Below are 26,156 nucleotides of genomic sequence, written 5' to 3'. Positions count from 1 at the left end.
CTTAATCCATAGTCTATCTGGGGTCATGTACCATTTGCAGATCTTTAGCTTGCTTACCTTGATATTTGTTACACGAACTGCAATGGTCAAAATGGCTCTTAATCTCATTCCTCATGTTTGGCCAGTAAAGCACTTCTCTTGGCTTCCTTAGGCTAGCATCAATTCCTTAAAACCTTTCCTGGATGTGCTTCAGCATGTCTTTTATCATTTCCATTGGGACATTGGCTTTATCTTTTTTGTGCAAGATGCTATCTTCACTTCATCACTTCATCTATGTACGCTCCATACATTCTTATAGGAACAGGTTGACCCTTGAGGGCAGCACAGTGGCTCAGTGGTTAGCACTACTGTTTCACAGCGCCAGGGATCTGCGTTTGATTCCCGCCTCAGGCAGCTGTGTGCATGGGTTTCCTCCTGGTGCTCCGGTTTCCTCCCACAGTCCAAAGATGTGCAGGCGAGGTAGATTGGCCATGCTAAATTGCCCATAGTGTTCAAGGATGTGTAGATTAGATAGGTTACACAGCAAAGCTGTAGGGGGATGGGTCTGGGTGGTTGCTTTTTGGAGGATCATGTGAACTTGTTGGGCTGAAGGGCCTCTTTCCACACCGTAGGGGTTCTATGATGATTGATGTTTTCAGGCCATCCTTTCATCAGTAGTTCCTGCAATAAATAAAGAGTCGCATCTTTTTGTGTAAGTCGCGTGATTTGGGCAAGATATGTATCTTTCAGATTCGATATCTCTGTTAGGTTGTTGCTGTATTTCGAGCTGTTATTTCTCAGTGAATCTGAGATTTCACATTCTGTCTTAGCACTCTAAACTTTATTTGTAAGGAGTGATGCTTCTGGCAGCACATTGACAGTGAACATCTGTTTCCTTTGCTCATATGCCACACCCAGATGATTCTGTACAACTTATTTGCAGATACTTTGGAACAGATAATGGCGGTTTGAGGAAGATACTTTGAAGCGGCTTATAGTTGGACTCTACTGCCATTTTGTCCCTTGCAAGCATGTCATAGAGTTATATGGCATGGAAACAGACTTTTTGGTCCAACATCTCCATGCCAACCAGATATCCTAAACTGATCTAGTCCCATTTGCCAGCGTTTGGTCCATATCCCTCTGAACCCTTCCTATTCATTTACCCATCCAGATGCCTTTTAAATGTTGTAATTGTACCCATCTCCACCACCCCATCTGGCGGTCTTCCATACACACACCACCCTCTGCTTGAAAAAGTTGCCCCTCATGTCCCTTTCAAATCTTTTTCCTCTCACCTTAAATCTATACCCTCTAGTTTCGGACTTCCTTACCCTGGGAAAAAGACCTTGGCTATTCACCCATGCCTAACCATACCCATCGTGGTTCTATAAACTTCTATAAGGTCACCCCTCAGCCTCCAACACTCCAGGGATAATAGCCCCAGTCTATTCAGCCTTTCCCAATAGTTCAAACCCTCCAATCCCAGCAACATGCTTGTAATTCTTTCAAATTTAACAACATTTTTCCTGGAGCAGGGGTCCAGAATTTTATTCTAAAACTGGCCTCACCAATGTCCTGTAAGGCCATAGCATGATGTCCCAACTCCTGTTCCCAATGCAGTAACCAATGAAGGCAAGTGTACCAAATGCCTTCTTTCCCGCCCTGTCTTCCTGCGACTCCACTTTCAAGGAACCATCTGCATCCCTAGGTCTCTTTGTTTGACAACACTCCCCAGGGCCCTACCGTTAACTGTATAAGTCCTGCCTTGGTTTGCCTTAGCAAAATGCAACACCTCACGTTTATCTAAATTAATCTCCACTCCTCAGCCCATTGGCCCATCTGATCAAGATCCCGGTGTACTTTGAGATAATCTTCTTCGCTGTCCACTACACCACTAATTTTGGTGTCATATGCAAGCTTACTAACCATACCTCCTACATTCACATCCAAATCATTTATATAAATGCTGAGAAGTTGATTAAAATGCTCAGTTGCAAAAGCCAAAGCCAGACACCTTTTCTGTGTTTGAATGTATCTTTGTTCATTTTGCATTAACGCTCTGAATACAATGCAATTGGTTGTCAGTGTTGCTTATTTGATGCTCCAGGTTCTGTTGCGCTGATGCAAGGTGACTTCATCATTGACATTGTAAGTACTTCAGCACTGACATTGTTGGCATTTACTATTTGGTTATACAAGAAGTAGCTTCTTGCCCAATGTTATTCCTTCTTTACAACGAGCTTGTGTAGAGGTTTATATTGTGATGACAAATCATGCAAAAACTTTGCTAAATAGTTCACAAATCTACCAAATAATTGCCGTCATATCTGTTGATCACTGCATTTCTCGTACAACTCTCACCATGTCAGAATCTGTGAAAAATCTTTGCTGTTTGTTTATGACCTATGTCATTGGTTTCAGGCATTTTCAATTGCGTATGTTTCTTGTTCAGTTTTAGGTTGGCAAGCTCTATCTAGCAGGAATTCCAAATAATGAATGTGATGTGTAGTGATTGCTTCCATTGTGTCTCCAAATTCGTAGACTAGCAGATCATATGTCTTTAGCTTTCATTCTGGAAGACCATTGACTATCTCATTCTGTCTACATTAATACTTTTCTGATAGAAGGGAAATGCCAACAACATGTGCAAATGTCTATACTTCCCAGTTGTGACCAGAATGTAATTAGGAAACTGTTGCTTTGGTCCAGATGCACTTGCTGATAACATCTTCAACACGAGGGAAAGTAAAGACCTTTGCCTTAGCAAATTATGGCTAAATATCTTCAATGGTTGACTTGGGATAATGAGGTCTCTCCAAAGTTTTATTGAAATCCATTTGATCTAAACATGTCTTTTTTTCACTGTCTCCATGCTGCCCTATGTGTTGTCATTATCTTGAATACTCTTTTAGCTTTCTTTTGGCTTTCAGACTGGATTTAGGGCAGCTAGAACTCCTAATGGTAGAAGCTGCATTGGTCTTACACTACCATGTGCTGTCATAATATTATCATTGAAGTTATGTTCCCCAGGAAGACACCCAAGACCAGTGAAAACATAGAATCCCTAGAGTTTGGAAGCAGGCCATGTGGCCCATCGAGTCCACATCAACCCTCCAAAGAGCACCCCACACCCCCACCCTATCCCTGTATTTCCCATAGCTATCCCACCGAACCTACACATCCCTGGACACTATGGGCAATTTAACATGACCAATCCACCTAACCTGCATATCTTTGTAATTGGTCAGGATCTATTCAGCAGTCAATAGCTTATTGGGATATGAAGGGCTCAAATCCCTTCTAGAATGTTTAAGAGTTGTCATTACAAACTTTAGTTGGGCTTCTGCTGAAATGAATACATTCTTCGTCACCTTTTACTATTTGGAACTGTAGCTCTTTATTCATGCCTATGCATTAGGCTTAATTATCTATTTAGTGGTTTTTTCCATCATATAAGTTGAATATTACTTTTAAGACCTTCAACTACTTTGAGCTACTTCACACAGATTTGCAAAATTCATGATGATGCATGAAGCACCTGTGTCTATCTGACACTTCACATTCACTTGATGCTTTCCTTCTGCAGGCATCATTCTAACAATCACAGACCATTAAACCTAACAATACCACCTTGTTGAATGGTATAGATTTATTTGTCAGAAGCATTCATGATATTTCTCCCAGCAGCTACCTTTATCGGGTTGTTTCATTCATTTCTATTCACGTACTTGGATGTAAAGTAAGTCAGCTTCTTGCATTTAGCGTTTTGCTTTCCTCACACTGTACGTGCTTTCTTTCCTTTAATATGATATCTTCCACAGAATTTACATCCTGCCCACTGGTCTAATCTTTGTGCTGACTGTTCTGCAAATATTTCTTCCTTTTTCCTAATCTATTTCATTTAACATAGAATGTCTCTCTAGTATAATATACCTCATTAGTTCTCCCATTAATATGCTGTAGCTGATGATTGACAATCATAGAGCTTCTGCTCATATTAATACCTTTCTTGAAATAGATCTTTCCTCTCTCAGAAAACATCACAACAGTATCTGTTATGTCTAACACTATATATCTCTAAAGGGATCATCGTTCTTTTGTCCACACTCTCAAGATTCAGCTAGATGTATCAGTACCACGTATATTGATCAATAGTCTCCTATCCCCTTGAGGCCTGACATTGAACAAGTAGTGTTTGTAAGTAACATTAATTTGGGGTTCAAAACATGTTTTCAAATCCTGCAAAATCTCTCCTATTTGGCTTTTCTGCTGTTAAGTGAGATGAAGGCTGTAATACAGCTTGTTGCACTCTTTTCCTAGCACTAAGAACAGGACTGCAACTTCTATTTACTCATGTTTTTAAAATTAATCCTATTGTTATTTAATTGTTTTGCCAATAACAGTGAAAAAGTCCAATTATGTCTCATATATCTTTTCATTTCCACAGCATTAGGTTGTGTAAAACATACAATCATTTTGACTCATCCAGAAATTCAAAGTTGCAGATTTTTTTTTTTAACTTTTTTCCCTGTTGTTTCTTTCAGTAGCTAGCTGTCTTACAACTCTGGAAGTTCACATGTTTTCTACTGCACCATTACTCACACCACGTTACAAGTAATTTGTGTTTGGTGGTTCTCACGAACTGCACAGAAAGCTGCTTACAACAGAGGTAGCAGTTACGTGATTCTGATGAGCCAATCATTATACTAAGTACAATTAGATTTCTCCAATTAGTTACAGCAGAATTTCCACTCCTTGTCATGAACTGAGTTTTAGCGAGAGAGGTGGTAAAATACACAGAGTGTGAAAAAAATCAGATACTCAACATTAAGAAACATTTTCCTGAATTTCCCCTTAAGCATTAAATTGTAAGATTGGAATCTTGCTATTGAGTGGCCACTACTTTATTTCCATGCATTTGCATATTGTTTAAGCCTCAATTCACCTTATTTATATGTCACTTCCAATGTCCCTCTGTTTCAACAAGAAGCTAAACTGTGCAAATTACATGCATGTAAATCAGAGTGGTTACATGGTGGCTGGAACTCACTAAATGTTTGTCTCAGCAATCACGCAAATACTTCTTCACAATAATATCCCAACAAACTCCATGGCTGCCATCCTCCACAACCCTTTAACTACATACGTTGCCAGCCTCACCACATCACCATGCCTGTTCTCAGACTAACTCATACACTACTTCAACTTTGCTGGATATAGTAGGAACTGCAGATGCTGGAGAATCTGAGATAACAAGGTGTAGAGCTGGATGAACACAGCAGGCCAAGCAGTATCAGCGGAGCAGAAAAACTGACGTTTCTGAATTTCTGAAGAAGGGTCTAGACCCGAAACGTCAGCTTTCCTGCTCCTCTGATGCTGATTGGCCTGCTGTGTTCATCCAGCTCTACACCTTGTTATCTCTTCAACTTTGCCAGTTTGCTTTGCATACAGGGTCAGACATATATTACCTGCATCTACATAGAATGCATCTAATGGCTCTTGCCTTACTTTCTTAACAAGTCACATGCTTTACCCTTGCTTGCTTGCAGGCTGCCAGTCTTTGTAAACTTCACATTGCTTTCTTAGCACACACTCATTGACTTCAGCACTGATGTATGCATGAAGTTTAGATAATTCAAGCCATCCATGGGAGTATAATATGAGAGTGTTGTGAAGTCTCTCATGATAGCCAGCAGGCTGAGAGAAATCCTCTTAAATCTCCTGTTGACCCTTTCATCATCAGTAATCATTCAGTGTTTCAGAATGCTCGTAAAATGTTAAGTTGGTCTAAAATGTTTGAGCATCATTTAAGATGGTACTGAACCCATGAGCTGCAGCACTTTGTGCTGAGAGATAGTAGGAACTGCCGATGCTGGAGTCTCTGGTAACAAGGTGTAAAGCTGGAGGGACATAGTAGGCCAGGCAGCATCAGAGGAGCAGGAAAGCTGATGTTTCGGGTCTGGACCCTTCTTCAGAAATGGGGGAGGGGAAGGGGGCTCTGAAATAAATAGAGAGAGGGGGTCAGTGATAGAAGGTGGATAGTGGAGTGGATAGGCTGGAGAGAAGACGGACAGGTCAAGGAGGCGGGGATGAAGCTAGTAAAGGTGAGTGTAGGTAGAAAGTGGGGGTGGGGTTTGGTCAGTGAGGTGGGAGGAGCGGATAGGTGGGAGAGAAGACGGACAGGTCAAGATGGTGGGGATGAGAGATGGGGCTTGTCTTGGGATGAGGTCGAGGATGGGGAGATTTTGAAGCTAGTAAAGTCCACATTGAGACCATTGAGTTGTAGGGTTCCAAGGCAGAATATGAGGTGCTGTTCTTCTAGTTTCTGGGTGGCATCTGGAGGAGGCCCAGGGTGGACGTGTCGTCCAGGGAATGGAAGGGGGAGTTGAAGTGGTTCGCAACTGGGTGCTGTTGTCGTTTGTTGCGAACTGAGCGTAGGTGTTCCACAAAGTGGTCTCCAAGCCTCCGCTTGGTCTCCCTGATGTAGAGGAGGCCACATCGGGAACAGCAGATACAATAGACCACATTAGCGGATGTGCAGGTGAACATCTGTTTAATGTGGCAGGTTTTTTTGGGGCCTGGGATGGAGGTGACGGGGGAGGTATAGGGGCAGGTGTAGCACTTCCTGCAGTTGCAGGGAAAGGTGCCGGGAGTGGTGGGGCCAGTGGGGAGTGTGGAGCGGACGAGGAAGTCACGGAGAGAGCGGTCCCTCCGGAAGATAAATAAGGGTGGGGAGGAAAATATATCCTTCCTAGTGGGGTCAGATTGCTGGTGGCAGAAGTAGCGGAGAATGATGCGTTGAATCCGGAGGTTTATGAGGTGATACATAAGGACAAGGGGAATTCTGTCTTTGTTGTTATTGCGGGGAGGGGATGTGAGGGCTGAGGTGCGGGAAACACAAGAGATGCGGTCGAGGGCGTTTTCGACCACTGGGGGGGGGGGCATTTTGCGGTCCTTGATAAACGAGGACATCTGGGATGTCCGAGAGTGGAATGCCTCATCTTGGGAGCAGATGCGTCGGAGGCAGAAGAGTTGGGAATAGGGGATCGCATTCTTGCAGGAAGGTGGGTGAGAGGAGGTGTAGTCTAGGTAGCTGTGGGAGTCGGTGGGCTTGAAATAGATGTCAGTTTCAAGGTGGTTACCAGAGATGAAGACAGAGAGGTCCAGGAAGGAGAGAGAGGTATCAGAGATGGTCCAGGTGAAGTTGAGGTTGGGGTGGAAGGTGTTAATAAAGTTGATGAACTGTTCGAGCTCCTCGTGGGAGCATGAGGCGGCGCCGATACAGTCATCGATGTAACGGAGGAAGAAGTTCAATGATCCCTGATGTGTGAGGTTATCAACAGTTAGGGAGATAGTTTCTTATGAGCGTAAGCAATACTTTTCCATTTCAACTGCCATCATCCCTTCGATATGTAAAGGCGCTCCTCATCCTTCACAAAGATTAAAGGCATCAAGAGGTATGGAGACCGTGCAGGAATATGATATTGAAATAGAGAATTAGCCATGATCATATTGAATAGTGGACCACACTTAAAGGACAAATGGCCTACTATAATTCCTAATTCCATGGCTGATGATGCCAGTGAGGCAACCCCAGAGGCTTCTTCTCAGGACATTCCCAAAGTGTTTAGACACTTCAAAACCCTCCTATCTGGGATTCCTAAGCCTGCTGCAGATTCAAGGTGTGAAGGATGAACCTGTATTGGGCAGAAGACTTTCAGCAAGCCTGGGCGCTCTAGGTCCAAAAGCTCCAGGGGACAAATCTTCAAAGCGAACAAGGCAAACCACACAAAAAACTCCTTCTATGCCAGCTCCAGAATCAGGACTGTATTTCAATGTAGTGGGAAGAAAAAAAAAAGGAAACTTACTGAAAGCACATATCCATTTCAACACCAATGGAAGTAACCTTGCTGCAATGCCAGCCACTTTCGTTGTCAACACTGGGTTTTCTCAAGTATCCCGTGTCATAAACTTCACTTGTGGAGTGAAAACTCCTTGGCAACAGCCTGCTGCCTTTATAAATTGTAAGGGGTTTCACTTCATCAACATAGAACTAGCTTGCAACCACAGGAAAATAATAGTGTACTTTGTGCAAATCATGGCTCGCAGAGCTTTTGAAATCCCCAGCCTGGTTAATGGATGGATCTTTGGTGATAAGAGTTATCCTTGGTTAATACTGTCAACACCAAAGTGAGGCAGTGAAGCACAACACTTAAGCTCATGCATCCACCCAAAATATCATATAACACACCATCAGGCTTCTTAAAATGTACTAATCTTGCCTTTTCCTATCTGGTGGGAGTTCTGTGATACACCGCAAAGGGGGTCAAGAATAGTAGTGGTCTACAGTGCATTGTGTCATCTGGTGCTGCAACATGGACAGGTATTGCAAGGGGAAGAGCATGAGAAAGATTAACACTCTGCACATTCTCTCATCAGGAGGTCAGAATTTCTGCCTTTTTCCAGTTCACTTTCTACTTAATTATATGACTCTGACATCATTACACAATATACATTATCATTATCTGCTCCTGTGCTGAATACAACTTCCCCCTTTGACTGTCACTGTTCCCTTTGTCACCCAGCACTCTCAATTCAACACTCAAGACACCACAATTGACAGAAGTGACCCTGACCCTGAAGATTTATCCAATTTTGAGTTGCTGCTTGACCTGTCATTCCAACTCCCTCACTGGACCACCACAGCCCATAGTCCAGGCTCTCCCCTTCACCGCACCCTCCAATACCCAAACATTCTCCCTATTCACACTCCCTACAGGCACCTTATATCCCTGCGTCCAAACACCAACCTCGATACACCTGCTGGCTTCTGTCACAGAGTTCAACACAGAAACCTGTTTACTTTCGTCACAACTGCACAAAGCTACCAGATACATGTCTTTTTTAAATGAGTGTCAACTGGGTATCATGAGATTCACATGCACTGTTAGCTTTATCCTGAATGTAGGACTCTATTGAAAACTGTATCATGTTAATGAGAATTAATTGAATGCCAATATGTTATACGTAAGAACTGCCACTAGCAGGTGTAGTTTTTGACACTCCATAAATATGCCATTGACTTTGTCACTGCATCCCAAAACAACATCAGGAAAGTGAAATTTTGCAATTGCTTAATTAAGTCATCCCACATATGTGTCTCACTCATACAGGGTCCATAAAATTCCACTCAATGTTTTCAGCAAGCTGAAAATATTTATAAAATTATAAAAATACAATGATACTTAGTTATAGTACTTACAAGTGTAGCATATAAATATTACCATGATAAGGAATTCATTTTGTGAAGGAATTAAAGACAAAAGTAGCGCTGAGCATTTTAAAATGGATACATTCTAAAATGTAAAATTTGCCCACAGTTATCTTAGTCAACTTAATAAATTCATTATTAAATTTTGACCACCTCAAATTCCTGCCATAAAGTTTTCTTTTACAGAGAATTATATGAAGGAGGCATGATGCACTATGCTCTGCAAAGTGTACTTCACTTTCTGTTGACTGTCAATATATTCAATAAAGACAATCTGAAGGAGCACTTTCACAAATCCACCAATAGAGCAATTCTTATGCTTGATCTTTTAAACCAGTTCTGTCTTTCTTTTTAAAAACTCTCTCTCTTCACCCTGCCTCTTGTCCCTTCTGTTTCCAAATTCTACAGCATTCAAGAGCTAATGATTTTGAGGTCTTAGACATAGGGAATGTAAGTCTGCTACAGGCTAGAGGAAAGGATATGAAATGCTATAAGTAGACCAGAGCTGTACAAGAGCACTGCTGCCATATGGCCATACAAAAATTATCGTGCTCGAATTAATACAGGAATCCCAATATATGGTGGTGTGGGGTGCAAGTTTTTCAACTAGAAATATTCTTCAAAAGTCAGAAGTCACATGACACCAGGTTATAATCCCGACAGATTTATTTGGAATCACAAGCTTTTGGAGCGCAGCCTCTTTGTCAGGTGCAGTGAGAGAACAGGGCATACAGACACAGAGTTTGGAGACAGAGAGATCAAGGGCAGAGAGATCAGAAGATCATACAACTGGTGTGAGTGGATTATCGGATAATAAGTCTCTGCAGGTGACCAAGAATGGTAGACGGTGTAGTCATGGAGTCATACAGCATGGAAACAGACCCTTCGGTCCAGCTCGTCCATACCCACCAAATTTCCCAAACTAAATTTAACCACTTGCCTGCATTTGACCCATATCCCTCTAAAGCTTTCCTATTCTTGTACCTGACCAAATGTCTTGTAAATATTGAAACGGTACCTGCAAACTACGACTTCCTCTGGCAGTTCATTTCACATATGAACCACCTTCCGTGTGAAAACGTTGCCTCTCAGGTCCCTTTAAAATCTTTCTCCTTTCACCTTAAAAAATGTGCCTTCTAGTTTTGAACTCCCCTACCCTATGGAAAAGATCTTTGCTGTTCACCCTATCTATGCTCCTCATGATTATATGAACCTTTATAAGGTCACCCCTCAACCTCTGACACTCCAGTGAAATAAGTCCCAGCCAATCAAGCCTCTCCTTATAACTCAAACCTTCCAGTCCCAGCAACATCCTGGTAAATCTTTTCTGAACCCTCTCCAATTTAATAATATCCTTCCTGTAGCAGGGTGACCAGAACTGTACAGTGGCCTCACCAATGTCCTGTACAACCTTAATGTGACGTCCCAACTCCTATTCTCAATGGTCTGAGCATAGTCCATCTTATCCAGGTGATATATTAACATTCAGACTTTTCAGCTTCCCCAGCACCTTCTCCTTAGTAATGGCCACTACAATCACTTCTGCCCTCAAATCTCTTGTAGTTCGAGTATGCTGGCGTCTTCCACTATGAAAGTGGATACAAAATACCTCCTCAATTCCTCCTCCATTTCTTTGTTCCTCATTACTACTTCTCCAACCTCATTTACCAGCAATCCAATGTTTACTCTTAACTTCCTCTGACCTTTTCTATACATCCAAAAAAAACTCTTGCAGTCTTCTTTTATGTTACTAGCTAGCTTAGTCTCATATTTTATTTTCACCCCCTTATTGCATTTTTAGTTATCCCCTGCTAGTTTTTAAAAGGCTTCCCAATGCTCTGACTTCCCACTAATCTTCACCACTTTGCATGCTTTTTCTTTCACTTTTATGCTGTCCTTAACTTCCCTTGTCAGCCTTGGTTGCTTCATCCTCCCCCAAGAATGTTTCTTCTTATCGGAGATGAATTTCTGATGTATCTCCTAAAATTACCCCAGAAACTCCTACTCTACTATCTTCCCTGCTAGGCTCCCCTTCCAATCAATGCTGTCCAGCTCCTCCCTCATGTCTTTTTTGTTACCTTTATTCAACTATAATACCATTACATTTGATTCCAGCTTCTCCCTATCAAACCACAAGGTGAATTTTATCATATTATGGTCAGTGCTCCTTAGATGTTCCTTCATCTTAAACTCCCTAATCACGTTTGCCTGTTCCTTGGTGGGATCTACCACAAGCTGCTGTGAAAAAATCTCATACATTCCACACAGACCTTTTCTTGCGACCTGCTACCAGCCTGACTTTCCCAGTTCACTTGCATGTGGAAGTCCCTCATAATTATTGTATTGGTGCTTTTCTGATATGCATTTCCTATTGCTTAATTATTTTCTTCCCCACATCCTTACGGAGGCCCTTACTTAACTCCCACCAGGGTCTTTTATTGTGGTTCCTCAGCTCTACCCACACAAATTCTGTGCCTTCCAACTTTATATCACTTACTGCTATCGATTTAATTTCATTTCTTACAAACAAGCCAATTCCATCTCTGTCTGCCCATCTGCCCGCCTTGTCAATTAGACATGTATCCTTGGAGATTTAGTTACCAGACCTAATCCCGTCGCATGTAAAGTGTTTATAAAGTTAATGTCAGGGCTGTGCTGTCATTGACAATCAAGCAGAGCCTTAGGAATGTACAAAAGGTGATATTTCAGGTCAGGCACTGAACTGTAGATGTGAGGCTTTGTTTGGAATCTGTATCAGGGTTTTAACCTGGAATCAGGCTGGTTGTATGCCAAAAGCTAGAATTTAGAATTTGTAAGATGCCACACTGACTGACTGTGACTACAAATTGTGAGATTTTTGAACACAATAGAAAGTATTTGCAAATCAACAAACATCTTGGATGAGATTATTCATCCGATAGATTTGTGTGTGTGTGTGTGTGTGTGTGAGAGAGAGAGAGTGTGTGCATGCGTATGTTGCTTGTGAGTGTGAGAGAGTACGAGTGTGTGTGCGCACAAGTGTAAGAGAGTGTAATAGTACAAACTAATCAAGGTATGGAGATCATAACAATTCGTCAAAATAATGCTGTCAAAACAGGAAAGTAAGGAAGATTTTATATGAAATCAAGATGACAGTTGAGGCCGTCTTCATGGGTATGAAACCTGGCTGTCAGTCTCTGCTTGCTGATTCTGCATTGTTGTCTATCTCGGAGTCCGCCTTGGAGGATGCTTACCCGAAGATTGGAGACTGAATGCCCTTAACTTCTCGGGGGTACGTTCCTGTCTGGCGACTGTTGCATAGTGTCCATTCATCCGTTGTCATAGTGTCTGCATGATCTCGCCAATATACCATGCCTCGGGACATCCTTGCCTGCAGCATATGAGATAGACAACATTGGCCGATTGTCATGAGTATGTGCTGTAAACATGGTGGGTGGTGTTCCTATCTGTGATGGTGGTATCCGAGTCGATGATCTGATATGTCTTGCAGCGGTTGCCATAGCAGAGTTGTGTGGTCTTGTGGTCAATGTTGTCCTGAAGACTGGGCAGTTTGCTGCGAACAGTGGCCTGTTTAAGGTTTAGCGATTGTTTGAAGGCGAGAAATGGAGGCGTAGGGAAGATCTTAGCGAGATTAAGAGGATGAGTTGAAGGATGGCGTCACCCAAGCACAACGCAACATCATCCATACTCTCAAGATGAATCACGGCATTGTCGTCAAACCAGCAGACAAAGGAGGAGCCACCATCATACAAAATAGAACGAACTACTGCAAAGAAGTGTATCAACAATTGAACAACCAGGAACACTAAGACAACTACCTGCCAATCCATCCAAACAACACACCTGTCAACTCAACAGATTCATCAAGACTTTTGATTCAGTCCTTCAGAATATCCTATGCACTCTCATCCCGCATACTTCCCACGTAGGAGACTTCTACTGTCATCCGAAGATACACAAAGTCAACACACCTGGACATCCCATCATATCAGGCAATGGGACCCTGTGTGAGAACTTTGTGGCTATGTCAAGGGCATCTTGAAACCCATTGTACAAGGAACTCCCAGCTTCTGCCGTGACACTACAGATTTCTTACAGAAACTCAGCTCCCACGGACCAGATGAACCAGGAACATTCTTCATCACAATGAACGTTTTGGCACTCTACACCAGCATCCCCACGACAATGCCATTGTTACAATAGCCTGAGTACTAAATACCAGCAACCGCCAATTTCTAGACACCATCCTACAATTCATCTACTTCATCCTTGACACAATGCCTTCACCTTCGAAAACCAGATACACAGATACACCAGATACACTTCGATACACAGAACAGCGATAGGGACCAAAGTTGCATCCCAATATGCCAACGTGTTCATGCACAGGTTCCAGCAAGACGTTTTTGCTGCGCAGGACCTCTGACCAGTGCTGTACACCAGACACATTGATCACATTTTCCTCCTTTAGACTCATGGCAAGGAATCACCAAAACGACTACATAGCCAATTAACAAGTTTCATCCCACCATCAGATTTACCAAGGACTGCTCTTCACAATCAGTTTCTTCTTGGACACACGCATCTTCATCAAGGATGGACACCTCAGTACCTCACCCACACGTAAGCCACTGATGACCTCATGATGCTGCACTTCTCTAGCTTCTACACTAAACATATTAAAGAAGCCATCCCTTATGGAAAGGCCCTGTGCATACACAGGATCTGCTCAGTTGAGGAGGAATGCGACGGACACCTGTATGTTTTGAAAGATGCTCTCACAAAAACAGGATACGGATGCTCAACTCATCAATCGACAGTTCTGACGTGCCACAGCGAAAAACCACAACGATCTCTTCAGAAGACAGACACAGGATACGACCGATAGAAATTACACCATGTTCTTCACAGCCTTCAACATGTCATTGACAAAGATGAACATCTCGCCAAGATCTTCCCTACGCTTCCACTTCTCGCCTTCAAACAGCTGCCAAACCTTAAACAGTCCATTGTTTGCAGCAAACTACCCGGCCATCAGGACAACATTGACCACACCACCACACCAACCTCTGCAAGACATGTCAGATCATTGACTTGGATACCACTATCACACGTGGGAACACCACCCACCATGTCTACGGCAGATACTCATGAGACTCGGCCAACGTTGTCTATCTCATAGGTTGCAGGCAAGGATGCAGGCATGGTATATCAGCGAGACCATGCAGATACTACGACAATGGATGAACGGACACCGCCCAACAATCGCCAGACAGGAATATTACCCCCTAGTAGGGGAATATTTCAGCAGTTAAGGACATTTAGCCTCCGATCTTCAGGTAAGCATCCTCCAAGGTGGACTCCAGATAGACAACAATGCAGAATCAGTGAGCAGAGCCAAGTTTCGTACCCATGAAGACGGCCCCAACTGCCATCTTGAGTTCATGTCGCACAACAGGTGGCCCCATCACACTGTTTTGTATCTGTAAGATCTTCCTTACTTGCCTGTTTTGACAGCATTACCTTGATAAATTGTTATGATCTCGCTACCTTAATTAGTTTGTACAGTTTTGAACTGTTTATTACACTCTCTCACAAACGCGTGCGCACACACGCTCATACTCTCTCACACTCACACACACTCTCAAGCATATACACATGCACACACACTCTTTCTCTCACACACACACTCAAGCACACCTACAGACACACACTCGCGCACACACACTCTGTCTCTCACCCTCACTCTCTCTCTGTCTCACACACACACACGTACAAACATACACACACACAAACACACACCCACATGCACACGCACACACAATTCTATTGGGTGAATCATCTCATCCAAGATGTTTGCTGATTTGCAAATACATTCTATTGTGTTCAAAAATCTCACAATTTGTAGTCATAGCCAGTGTGGCATTTTATAAATTCTAGCTTTTGGCATAAAACCAGCTTGATTCCAGGTTAAAACTCTGAGACAGATTCCAAACAAAGTCTCATGCCTACAATTCAGTGCCTGACCTGAAATGTCACCTTTTGTATATTCCTAAGGTTCTGCCTGATTGTCATGACAGCACAGCACCAACATTGACTTTATAAACACTTTACACACCGTCCATCAGTCTTGGTCACCTGCAGAGACTTATTATCTGACAATCCACTCATACCAGTCGTATAATCCTTTGATCTCTCTGCCTACAAACTCTGTGTCTGTGTGCCCTGCTCTGTCATTGCACCTGACAAAGGGGCTCCAAAAGCTTGTGTGATCCAAATAAACCTGTTGGACTATAATCTGGTGTTAAATGACTTCTGACTTTGTCCACCTCAGTCTAACACCAGCACCTCCACATCATATTCTTCAAAAGTTCATTCTTGTGCTCTCAAATCACAAGAGAAACCTCTTCACATAGCTGTTTACTTCAGTATGTTGGATTAAAGAAATACTTCGTCTCAGATGTTTATTGTGATCTTCAATAGCATGATGATAGTTTAATTTCTAGCTTTGCAATTAATCAAAATTCCTGCCTGTCTAATGGTTAGAGTAATTTCACTTCAGCCTGAATTATAAGAAAGTATTCTATGCTGTAAATGTGGGATAAAGATGAAGGTGTTGTGCTTGTAATACTCAATTTGATAGTAAATTGAAACACTTTCCACTTTTCATCTCTAAAAACAAATGCACGAATTTAAACTGCTTAAAGATTTATGGGACAAAAATGTCTAGAAAATTATTTTCAATCAACATCAATGCAACTGCTTTGATTTGATCACCTGAACATCACTCGCTTTATATAAAATGTACTATTTATAGTTATGTATTCTAAGTTATGGTAACTTCAGGCTTTTAAAGCAAACTTGTTTTTCAACAATTTCAAATGAAATCTATCTCCCAAACCATACCATTGAAACGTTGACAGATATGATCATTAACTGATGGTTCACTGAATTTATCCATCATGAGAACAAGTTTGATCCCTGTTTAATGCTGACTTAGTTGATTCCAAATGGTCAAGTGGGGTGCCATGGAATCACTTCTTAACAAGGAAATAGTGCCTTCTGGGACAAAAAAATTAATGGAAAAAGAAGCCAGAAAAAAGAAAGTGAAAATGTGATAGACAACTGGAGATCAAATGTATTTACTAGTATGCTCATTACTAATAAAGGTTACCATAATGTAGCAGGTGATACAAAATATATGGGTCATTTTTTATGTCGTGATAGACATTTATTCTTTTCATTTATGTTTAGAAAATTGTGCTTAGTCATGTTGAGCTGCTGTTCTGTTCTGAGATAAAATGCGTATCGTTCCTTACAACTTGATTTTTAAAAAAGCAAATGGATATTATTAACTATTATCACCGACCCAAACACATGGAATGCAGAAAACATTTACATTTATGTTGTATCTCATGTTTTTGATCTCCCATTTAATGAGAAAATTACATGTCATATGTAAATTGCATGAATCTGAAAAGTTGTTATAACAGCAGTTTTATTATTTCAGCCAAACATTTTAATGTTCCCGTCTTGCTACATTCCCCACGTTGCATGCTTTGTGTATTGTTTCATAACATAATGTTAAATAGCATACTTTGTCTTCTTTTAAACATGTCCTTGTGGTGGGCCCGATTTAATATATGATAGCACCGTTGATGAAGGATAATCATGGCATATATTAGCGCTGATGATTTGAGTATAACAAAAAGCCCAACTATTCTCATCCAACATCATCAAACAAAGATGGTTTGCCACTTTTTGCACTGAATACACCATAATCTTTGTTTAACTGATATGTGTAACTGATATGTGTTATAATTTCGCATTTTCTTTTGCATCAAAATTTATGTAATCCACTATGTGCCCAAAATTTAGCTTTCTTAACATGAGTAAAACCATCCTTAAACTAAGTTGTATTTCCCCTTCTTCAGCATTCACCCTCTCCTGTCTAACACCACTTAAAAGTAATATTGGCATTTGAAAATTTGTGATATCCTAAAAGTAAAGCAAGATTGTGTGACAAAATATACAAAAACATCAATGAGGAATGATGGCCTCAGGATTCACTACAAGCATCCTTGAAAGTAAATCCGAGCATAAAGTTGGACCTGACAAAAATGCTATACTTTATAAATATTAATATTTGATTTTTCAGATGCCAATAAATATCATCACAACAAGCTCTGATATAAAGTGACATATATGAGATTATTAAATCAAGCCCAATGTCTTTTGTTCAGAATATTTCTTTTTTTTAAATCACCCTTTATTTCTGAACAAATGTTGAATTACTGTTCAGATGTAAAAGTGGAGGGAAATAGCAGTGACAAAGGTATATATTATTAGGTTCACATCTTTATATTAGGAATTACTTAAATTTTTGGAATCCTTTAAATTTTTTTTGGCCTTGTAGAGCTAAATTCCCTGAAGTGTGATTATGCTTCAATGCATGTAATCACCAGCGATCAAGGTTTGGGCTACCATTAGTCAGATAATGTAGCTGAGCATGCGATTTAAGATAATCTACCAAGTGATTTAAGATGGAAAGTTTGGCAAATACCTCAAATACTTAAATTTATGGTATTTTTAGTGTAAGAGATAAAATGCATATAAAATAGCACATCTCCAACAAAGCCCATGTTCCTTCTCTTGGTCTTACATTATTGTGGAGACGATAGAGACTAAAGCACTGCAAATGGCCACTCATTGTATAAGTCTACATGAAATCATTCAAAATGTGGATTGGGCAGTTTCTATTTTGCAATCCCAATTTTACTCTAGAACATCAAATTAGATAATCATTCCAACATAACTGATTCTTGAGGCACAATTTTATATATAAGCACAGCTAACTGCATGTATATCTATAAATACTAAGCGTACCACTCATTGCATCTATGCCCTGCATTCCAGTAACAATGTTGGCTATTTTTAAGTAGACTGTGCCAGACGTAGTGCTAGGTGATTATCACCAATTTCTGCATGTCAGGGCCTATATAGACACCAGTAATGCAAATGTTTGGCATGGACCAAAAATAATCACCAAACTTTAGGCTAAAGAAATATTTGAAATTTCCTAGAAGATGAATTTCTACAAAAATTAGCCAGCCATAAGTTTGATTTGGCTGATGTATCATGTCTTGTGAGTGTGAGTCACTGCTGTTACTTCTACTTTTACAACCTGTGGGTTTGTCAGCATGAGTACGACAGCACTTACTGTAGTTGTCCCTGTTTGCCCCATGCCTTTTCTCCTTCACAGTCATTCAATGACAAGCGTAAAAAGAACCTCATCTTTTCACGAAAATTCCCATTCTACAAGAACAAGGACCACAATGAGCAGGATACCAGTGATCCAGAACGTAAGTAGGACTAAGAGACAGCATAGCTCTCAGTGCTCACAACCATGTGTACACAAAGGCAGGGTGAAGCTATACTACTGTGACCAATGTGTGACAGCAATCTGGATCCCATCATATTATTACTCTTTTAAAGTAGACCTTTTTATAAACAGGTATAAAAAGGAGTTGTTCGAGAGAGGTAGAGACCGTGTCCCTTTTCTTTCAACTTAAGTATTTTGTATTTCGAAATAAACACAAATCTGGCCAAGAATTAAATAATATTCCACACTGTTCAAGACAAAAGATTGCTTACATTGTTAATGTAATAGATACACTTTTGATTTTGGAATTTTTCTAATGTACCCCTGAATTGTACAAGTGCCTTTTATCTGCTACAATACCATGTTCATCTTTTATTTAACTGCAATCCTGCTCAAATATTAAAACTAGATTTTATTACCTCAGGAGACAATGTCAACCTGTCTGTTTATTGTTCAATATGAAATACAATTTGCTTTTGGAGCTAAAGGGATACTGTCTTTGAATTGCACCATTTTGGTATGTATTAATTCAGGCAAAAAAGTCTCAAACAAGTATGGTAATGCCACAGTGTCATGTAAAAACCACTGGGCTCCTGATTGGCTTATCTGCATGGTCTGTCATGGTAGTATTTAGTTCAAATCCACTGACTTCTTCCTTCCTCTTCTGCGGTTATTCTTCCTGTCTTTGCTTGCTGTCTGGGGACTACTGTGCAGGAGATCCCCGGGTTAGCCGACGATGGTTATGGAACAAAGACTCTGAGTAAGTTTTGAAGAATGACCACAATGACATGCCACTATATAATTATTATTTTTTTTGCATATATCCCAAGGAGAGTCCCAGCATGTAAAAATTGAGCTTTAGTAGAAAACCAATATGAATGTCCCAAATGTTTTAGTTTCTTTTGTTTCTGCATGATCAATTGAAGCGCGCAAATTACTATCTAATCACCTATTAGAATATTCTTTTCTGTCTTGACAACATCCATTGTTTATTTTATTATAATAAATTTGTGCTTGTGCTGCTGGGATGCACAACACCATCGTTCTATCCAGGAGTCTGCATTACTCCCCAGTCCCTTTTGCACTTTCTCCCTGTCCCTCAAACAATTACTGCTGCTGTTTTAAATGCTATTTCTCAATATAAGCTACTTTGTGTTTTAATGGTACATTTCTGTTATGCAGCATGTGTACAGTTCCATTTTTAAAGCCTATATATGTTGACACAGCTATGTGGCACTTTTTTTGAATCTTCCTAATTTGCTATATTGTTATTGCAGAACATGTTACTTCTAATGCCAGCGATAGTGAAAGTAGCTACAGTAAGTTCATTTTATTTTTTTGAGTACCATATTATTTCCAGCTTTTTTGCTTACTGCACGAGTTTTAATGTATACTTTGATTATAATAATTTATTAAAGCTCAATATAATGTAATATTATGTAGTATCCATTATGTACACTATTCTGTTCTATGGTATCCATTCAAGAAATAAATATTGGATCTGAAACTTCTGAGACAAATGAAACCAAATAATGCCACACTTGATTTTGTATAAAATAATTTACATTCAATTTTATTCTCTTTAATACATGCTTTTACGTTTGGAGCTAATTGTTGTAAATTTAAGTTCTTTTAAAGTTGATTTTTGATGCTTATTTCATTTAACTCGCAATTCACATGTCTTCTAGTTTGTCAAATAGCCATTTGCTTTAGAATAAACACTGTCTGTCTTCCTTCTTAAGCTTTTCAAGAGTAATTGGAAAGCGACAGACCATTTTCATGGTTTGCAATGGAATTTATTATAAGCAAAAATTAAAAACACATTACCAACAATTATACAATTGTTTATTTATTTGAAAGTCAAATAGTAAATTTTAGAAAAATGAATCCTCTGAGCTCAAAATGTTCTATTAAAATCTTAGAATCAGAGAATCATAGAATTCGTACAGTGTGGAAGCAGGCCATTTGGCCCATTGGGTCCGCAATGACCCTCCAAACAGCATTCCACTTTTGGCTTTCAATATTTGGTATCCTTTATACTGAACAAACACTGTATTAAAGTTATGAGTGAGTAAACTTTTATTTAATAAGAACTGGAATAAAGAATTTTTCTTTGAGATATTTTGTTTCTTTCTGCAATTAGGGAGCCCAGAGGACTGCATTCTTTCATATGAACCAGTTATACAGCAAGAGAGTAAGTCAAACTGAATTACAGGATATAAAACAACTTTTGCTTCTTTTCTTTTAGAATTTGTATGTACGGTCAACCAGCCAAAAATCCATGAAGTTCACACTGCTTCAGATATATTTGAAATTGTAAGAATACCATGGAATCATAGAATCCCTACAGGGCGGAAGCAGGCCATTTGGCCCATCAAGTTTGCACAGATCCTCCAAAGAGTATCCCATTCTGACCTCCCTACTCCTATCCCTGTAACCCTGCATTTCCCATGGCTAATCCATCTAGTCTGCACATCTGTGGACATTTTAGCTTGTCCAATCCACCTAAACTGCGCATCTTTGGACTGTGGGAGGAAACTGGAGCAACCAGAGGAAACCCATGCAGACAGGAGAATGTGTAAACTCAAGTCTGGATTTGAACCCAGGTCCCTGGTGCTGTGACGCAGCAGTGCTAATTACTATGCCACCATGCTGCCCACAATATGTGATTAAAAAAGTGAAATGTTAATTAAATCATTCCTCTATCTTTCTCTTTATTGTAATGACAACATTAGGTGTTACTTTAGCATCGTAATATACCATGTCTTCAAAGGACTGAGGACCTCAGTGCAAATTGCAACTGCATTGAAATGTGTTTATTTATTTATCTTGAATGAGACCTAAGGCTGAATTTTCCCTTTTTTTTAGCTATGTGTTATGTCAAATGAGGTTCATGACACATGGCCCACCTTGTACCGTGGCAACTTTTTCTCACCCAAACATATCAATTATACCCCTGGGGTCTATGGCACTTGTCTAATGGAATGACATGGCGGCAAAGGCAGAAGTGCTTGCTGCTGCCAGGATTTTGCAACATTCCTGCCACTGGTATCCCATTTAAACACCAGCTGTGCATCACCTCAGATGCTGCATACCAGGAACTGCCCTTCACACTGTGGAACTGTGCTGTTTTTCTCAACAAAATGGCCCAGAACTTCATGGTGGCTCCTCAATTCACTGATGAAGTCTTCCAGTTGAAACACAATGCAGGAAGAAGATGAATGATCTTCTGCACTCTGCAAGGGTAAGTGCAGCCAACTTCTCTGTGCTACCTTACTCTCCCAGGGCCAGCCCTCACTCTAACTCTGCTTTGCAATCACCTCTCACCAAGGTTCATGAACTATGACTATCACTCTTGAAGATATCATGTCCTTTCAATGGCTCTCACCCACCTCATCCTCCCGCATTATAAACCTTTTCTGCCCTCTGTGTTTCTACTTACTCACACAGGATACCTTACCACCTGTCCTCTCATGCATCATCACAAACTCCTCCAACCATTTCCGTCATACTTAATCCCTCCATTTGTCACAGCTGGATGAAGGGTCAAGGGTGAGGTGGGAAGCAAACATAAAACCCCTCACAGTATATGAGGAAAAGGTTTTGGATTTAGGTGAAGCAGACCGCAAACCCTCAAGTGATGACATGGTGATGTTCATGGGCAATCAACACAGTAAGCTTCATCGTGCTGCTGTCTAATTACCACCAACACTAACTCATTCTTAACCTGCATAAGTTTTTGATGTATTTCCAAAATAGTTCCCTCTTTTTCCTTTATGCAGACACTAACAGCACCCAGCAAACTTTCATTCTAAAGAAACTGACACTGGAGACCCTCAGCTCCACTTCCAGTGCCAAGGAGGAAGCCACTGACCCCTCAGAGGGTACGATGGCAAGGCATACAGCTGCAGCCTCCACCAGATCAGAGACTTTCACTTTGATGGTTCTGTATCTAGATTAGTCTTGGGAGGAAAATCTGTAGAGCACATCATCGATCCATCTCTGCAGCCATTCATGGAAAAAACACCCCAGGTTCTGACACTCAAGAGGACTGCTGGAGACCAGGCACCTACTCAGTCCCAACCAGGGGAAATCCCCATGGTCTCGGCCATCAATGACTTTATCAAAAAGTACAGCCAGGCAGGTTTGTCAGAGAAGTCAATAAGGTGAAACAAAGAATGGAATTTTGTCCATTGGTACAAAGCTGGTTCAGGCAACATGCATCTGGCTGTCTCTGTAGAGGAATTTGTGATTGCCATGGAAATCCAGACCCAGCACACTCGGTAACTGCTAGAAAAATGCATGGACCTGCGCTCCATCACAGTAGTATACAGGTGCTCAGCACCAATGGCAAGCTGAGGGAATGAAGGATCTCAATGTCACTCTTGGCCAGCAGATATCCATAAGGAGAAGGAACCACATTAAGAACGTACAAAAGCTTCCTCCAGAGGTGTTCACCACTCCACCTCACCCCTATCTCTGAAGCCAAAGTATGTAAAGCTCCAAGTTGAGGGGAATGGATCTGCACCTGGACAGGACTGGGCTCTCTAGGCCCAGTTGTCCACAGGATTGACTACCAAGTCTTCCAGGCCAGTAGGGATAAACATAACAAAAACATAAATTGTTAGAAAATCTTAGCAGGTCTGACAGCATCTGTGGAAAGAATGCAGAGTTAACATTTCAGTTCCCGTGACCTTTCTTCAGAACACAGCATCCACAATTCTTTGATTTATTTTGGGACTAACTGTAGATCAGGCTCCCTCCAGCCCAAGTGCAGAAGTCAGAAGAACAAGTTTACTGAGGGTGTATAGGTGGCACAGGTGAAACAGCATTGTAAATTATCTATATATGTTATAAAGTATACACTATAAATATACTGGGGGTTACCATTCACCAGAAATTGCCATATCATTATAGAGGCCCCAAAAAGCAATTCAGAGGCCTGGAATCCTGTTGCATGTAACTCAGCTCCTCACTCCCCAAAGTCTGTCCATCATCTACAAGGCACAGGTCAGGAGTGTGATGGAATACTCCCCATTTGCCTAGATAATTGCAGCTCCAGCAACACTCAAGATGCATGACACTATCCAGGACAAAGCAGCCAGCTAGATTGGCATCGTTTCCACAAACATTCATTCCCTCCATCACAAATGCACAGAAGCAGCGGTGTGTATGATCTATAAGATGCACTACAGAAAGTCATCAAGATTCCTTAGATAGCACCTTCCAAACTACCATCTAGAAGAACAAAAGCAGCAGGTACTTAGGAAGCCATCCTCTGAATGTTCTTCTCCAAGACACTCATCATCCTGACTTGGAAATAAATCAACATTCTTTCACTGTCTTTGGGTCAAAATCCTGAAACTACCTCCTAACAGCATTATGGGTCTAGCTACATTATATGGACTGCAGCAGTTCAAGAAAACAACTCGTCACAACCTTCTCAAAGGGCAATGGAATGGGCGATAAATGCTGCCCCAGCCAGAAAATTCCACTTCCGCACATATATTCTCTTGCACACTTAAAATGTCTGCTCTAGTGTCTTTGTGGCTGTCAGACCTGAGCCTGACCTAAGTTACACCCATATAAGAGATGAATAACCTCCTCCAACATCCCAAGGATAAAAGAGGTTGTAATAACCAAGCATTTCTCATCTCTCACAAGTTGCTAGTTCTATGACTGCAGATAGCATTCATGAGTCATCACAGACAGCTAAACCTTGATGTTGACTACATCAGCCAAGGCAATGCACTTTGAATATGGACAAAACTGAAGCTGAAATCAGTTTGCAAGGATTGTGCTTGAGCCAGTCCTCCATCCATCTTCCACACCTACACCACCAGGTACAGAATCAGTTGATTCCACCGGATAAGGTTCATTCTATTAGCTTTCCAATGGTGTGCACTGCCATTCAAGGCTGGGAAGTGATACAATGGGCTGTTTGCCTGGTCACTCTCTGGAAAAAGCAGTGGCTTCTCACTGTGAACAATACTTTGCTCAATCATGTTTCTTGGATGTCTTTCCTAGTCAATGTCCTGATCCTCATTCTTATTTACATCTTCAGAAGATTGGTGTTAATCCCCCATTTCCTCTGTATTTAGAATATTCTCCTTTGTTGATTCAGGGCTCAGCATGCCTCCAATGATGCAGCACACCCTTTTCAGAATTTACGTTAAGGCCCATGTAGATACCTCATTGATAAGGAGGCCTATGGTCTGTTCTATTGTGGCCGTACTGGTAGCATAAGCAGCATTATATCTTTGTTTTGTGTCAGACTAAGGGTTTTGAAAAGGTGCCATGAGCCACGAGAGAGTCTAGTCTTTAACTCCCAGCAGCCAACCCTGTAATGCACAAGGTTCTTGGAAGGATGCAGTTTTCTAATGTGTACGGATCATGGCAGCTCATAGGATATCTGCTGCAGAGCTCTGAAATCTGGCATTGTTGGTCACAAATAATCTGAATATTGGGGTGTAGCTTTTTCTGTTGACAACCTCTACAGGTTGGTGAGTGGGAACTCTCAAAGCAACAAGGGTGCAGTTGATAGTGCCCTGCAGCGGTATTGAAGAATCACACTGCTCGAGGGAGGATATAGTCAGGTGTAACTTGGAGGAAATGGCATCAGTAACATTTCAGCTGCATTAATGACTTGAGGATTGGGAAATGTCATACAATTTCCCAGTTTCTTCTTGAAATAAACTACTGGCATAAAAACTGAAACCTTGATGGCTACTCAATCCTTCTGAGTGCAATTCCTGCCCCGGCTGTTGACACAGTTCAGTGACGATAGACAAAACATCCTTAATCTGTGCCTGCACTGTGTTTCCAAAGAGCTTTACAAAATGTTTCTGGGCCTCCTCATTTGCGTCTGCCTTCCTGTAGGATCTTCATTTGCTGCTTCTACCTCTGGAAGCTATACAGCAGACAAAGGAGAATGGTATCCTTGCAGTGCCTGCTGATGAAGTTGAAATTGTTCTTGCCGTCGACATTGTCTTCACATTTGAAACAATGCTACAAGGCAAAGTCCATGTCAAATTTGTGAACAGATAATCTGTGGGAAATGTTAGAAAGTGAAAACTATTTCATGTTTGTACTCCTGAGCCCTCATACCAACCATAATGAAGTAGCATTTTTTACCCTGACGCAACGTGCCATAGAGACCTCACAGGGAAATAAATACACACCACTCCCAAAAAAAGCTACCCCTGAACATCACCGACAGTTCTGTTAGCAAGTGTGTCACCACTGAAGCATTTTGTCCAGTGTTTGCTATGAATACGTTTCAGAAATGCCAAGCCAAGGTAATAATCTTAAGTTAGCATCTGATTGCAATTGCTTAGTTGACATGACAAGGAGCCAAGCAATGTAATGATCTCGACTGCTTGAGACCATAATTTTTGGACAATGAATGACCAGTTATGACTTGTTATCAATTTTATGCCAGAACTTTGTGGCATTACTGAATTAGTGAATGCATGATTAATGCATTTGTCCATAGCAGAACCTCAACATTAAGGAATTTTA

General features: G+C 41.0%; 1 protein-coding gene across 1 annotated transcript in view; it reads left to right on the top strand.

The window, feature by feature from the left end:
* LOC109935037 (disks large homolog 2-like) overlaps positions 1-26,156 on the top strand; it is an 890,971-nt gene that overhangs the window by 818,891 nt on the left and 45,924 nt on the right. The window contains exons 20-22 of the mRNA XM_048598394.1: positions 18,516-18,615; positions 19,913-19,954; positions 20,779-20,829. Coding sequence (XP_048454351.1) covers positions 18,516-18,615; positions 19,913-19,954; positions 20,779-20,829 — 193 coding nt within the window. The remainder of the gene's footprint in view (positions 1-18,515; positions 18,616-19,912; positions 19,955-20,778; positions 20,830-26,156) is intronic.

The sequence above is a fragment of the Rhincodon typus genome, chromosome 6 (genome assembly GCF_021869965.1).
Source record: "Rhincodon typus isolate 14 chromosome 6, sRhiTyp1.1, whole genome shotgun sequence".
Taxonomy (NCBI): domain Eukaryota; kingdom Metazoa; phylum Chordata; class Chondrichthyes; order Orectolobiformes; family Rhincodontidae; genus Rhincodon; species Rhincodon typus.
Note: the sequence above shows the minus strand (reverse complement) of the source record. Positions and strands in the feature narration are given on the sequence as shown.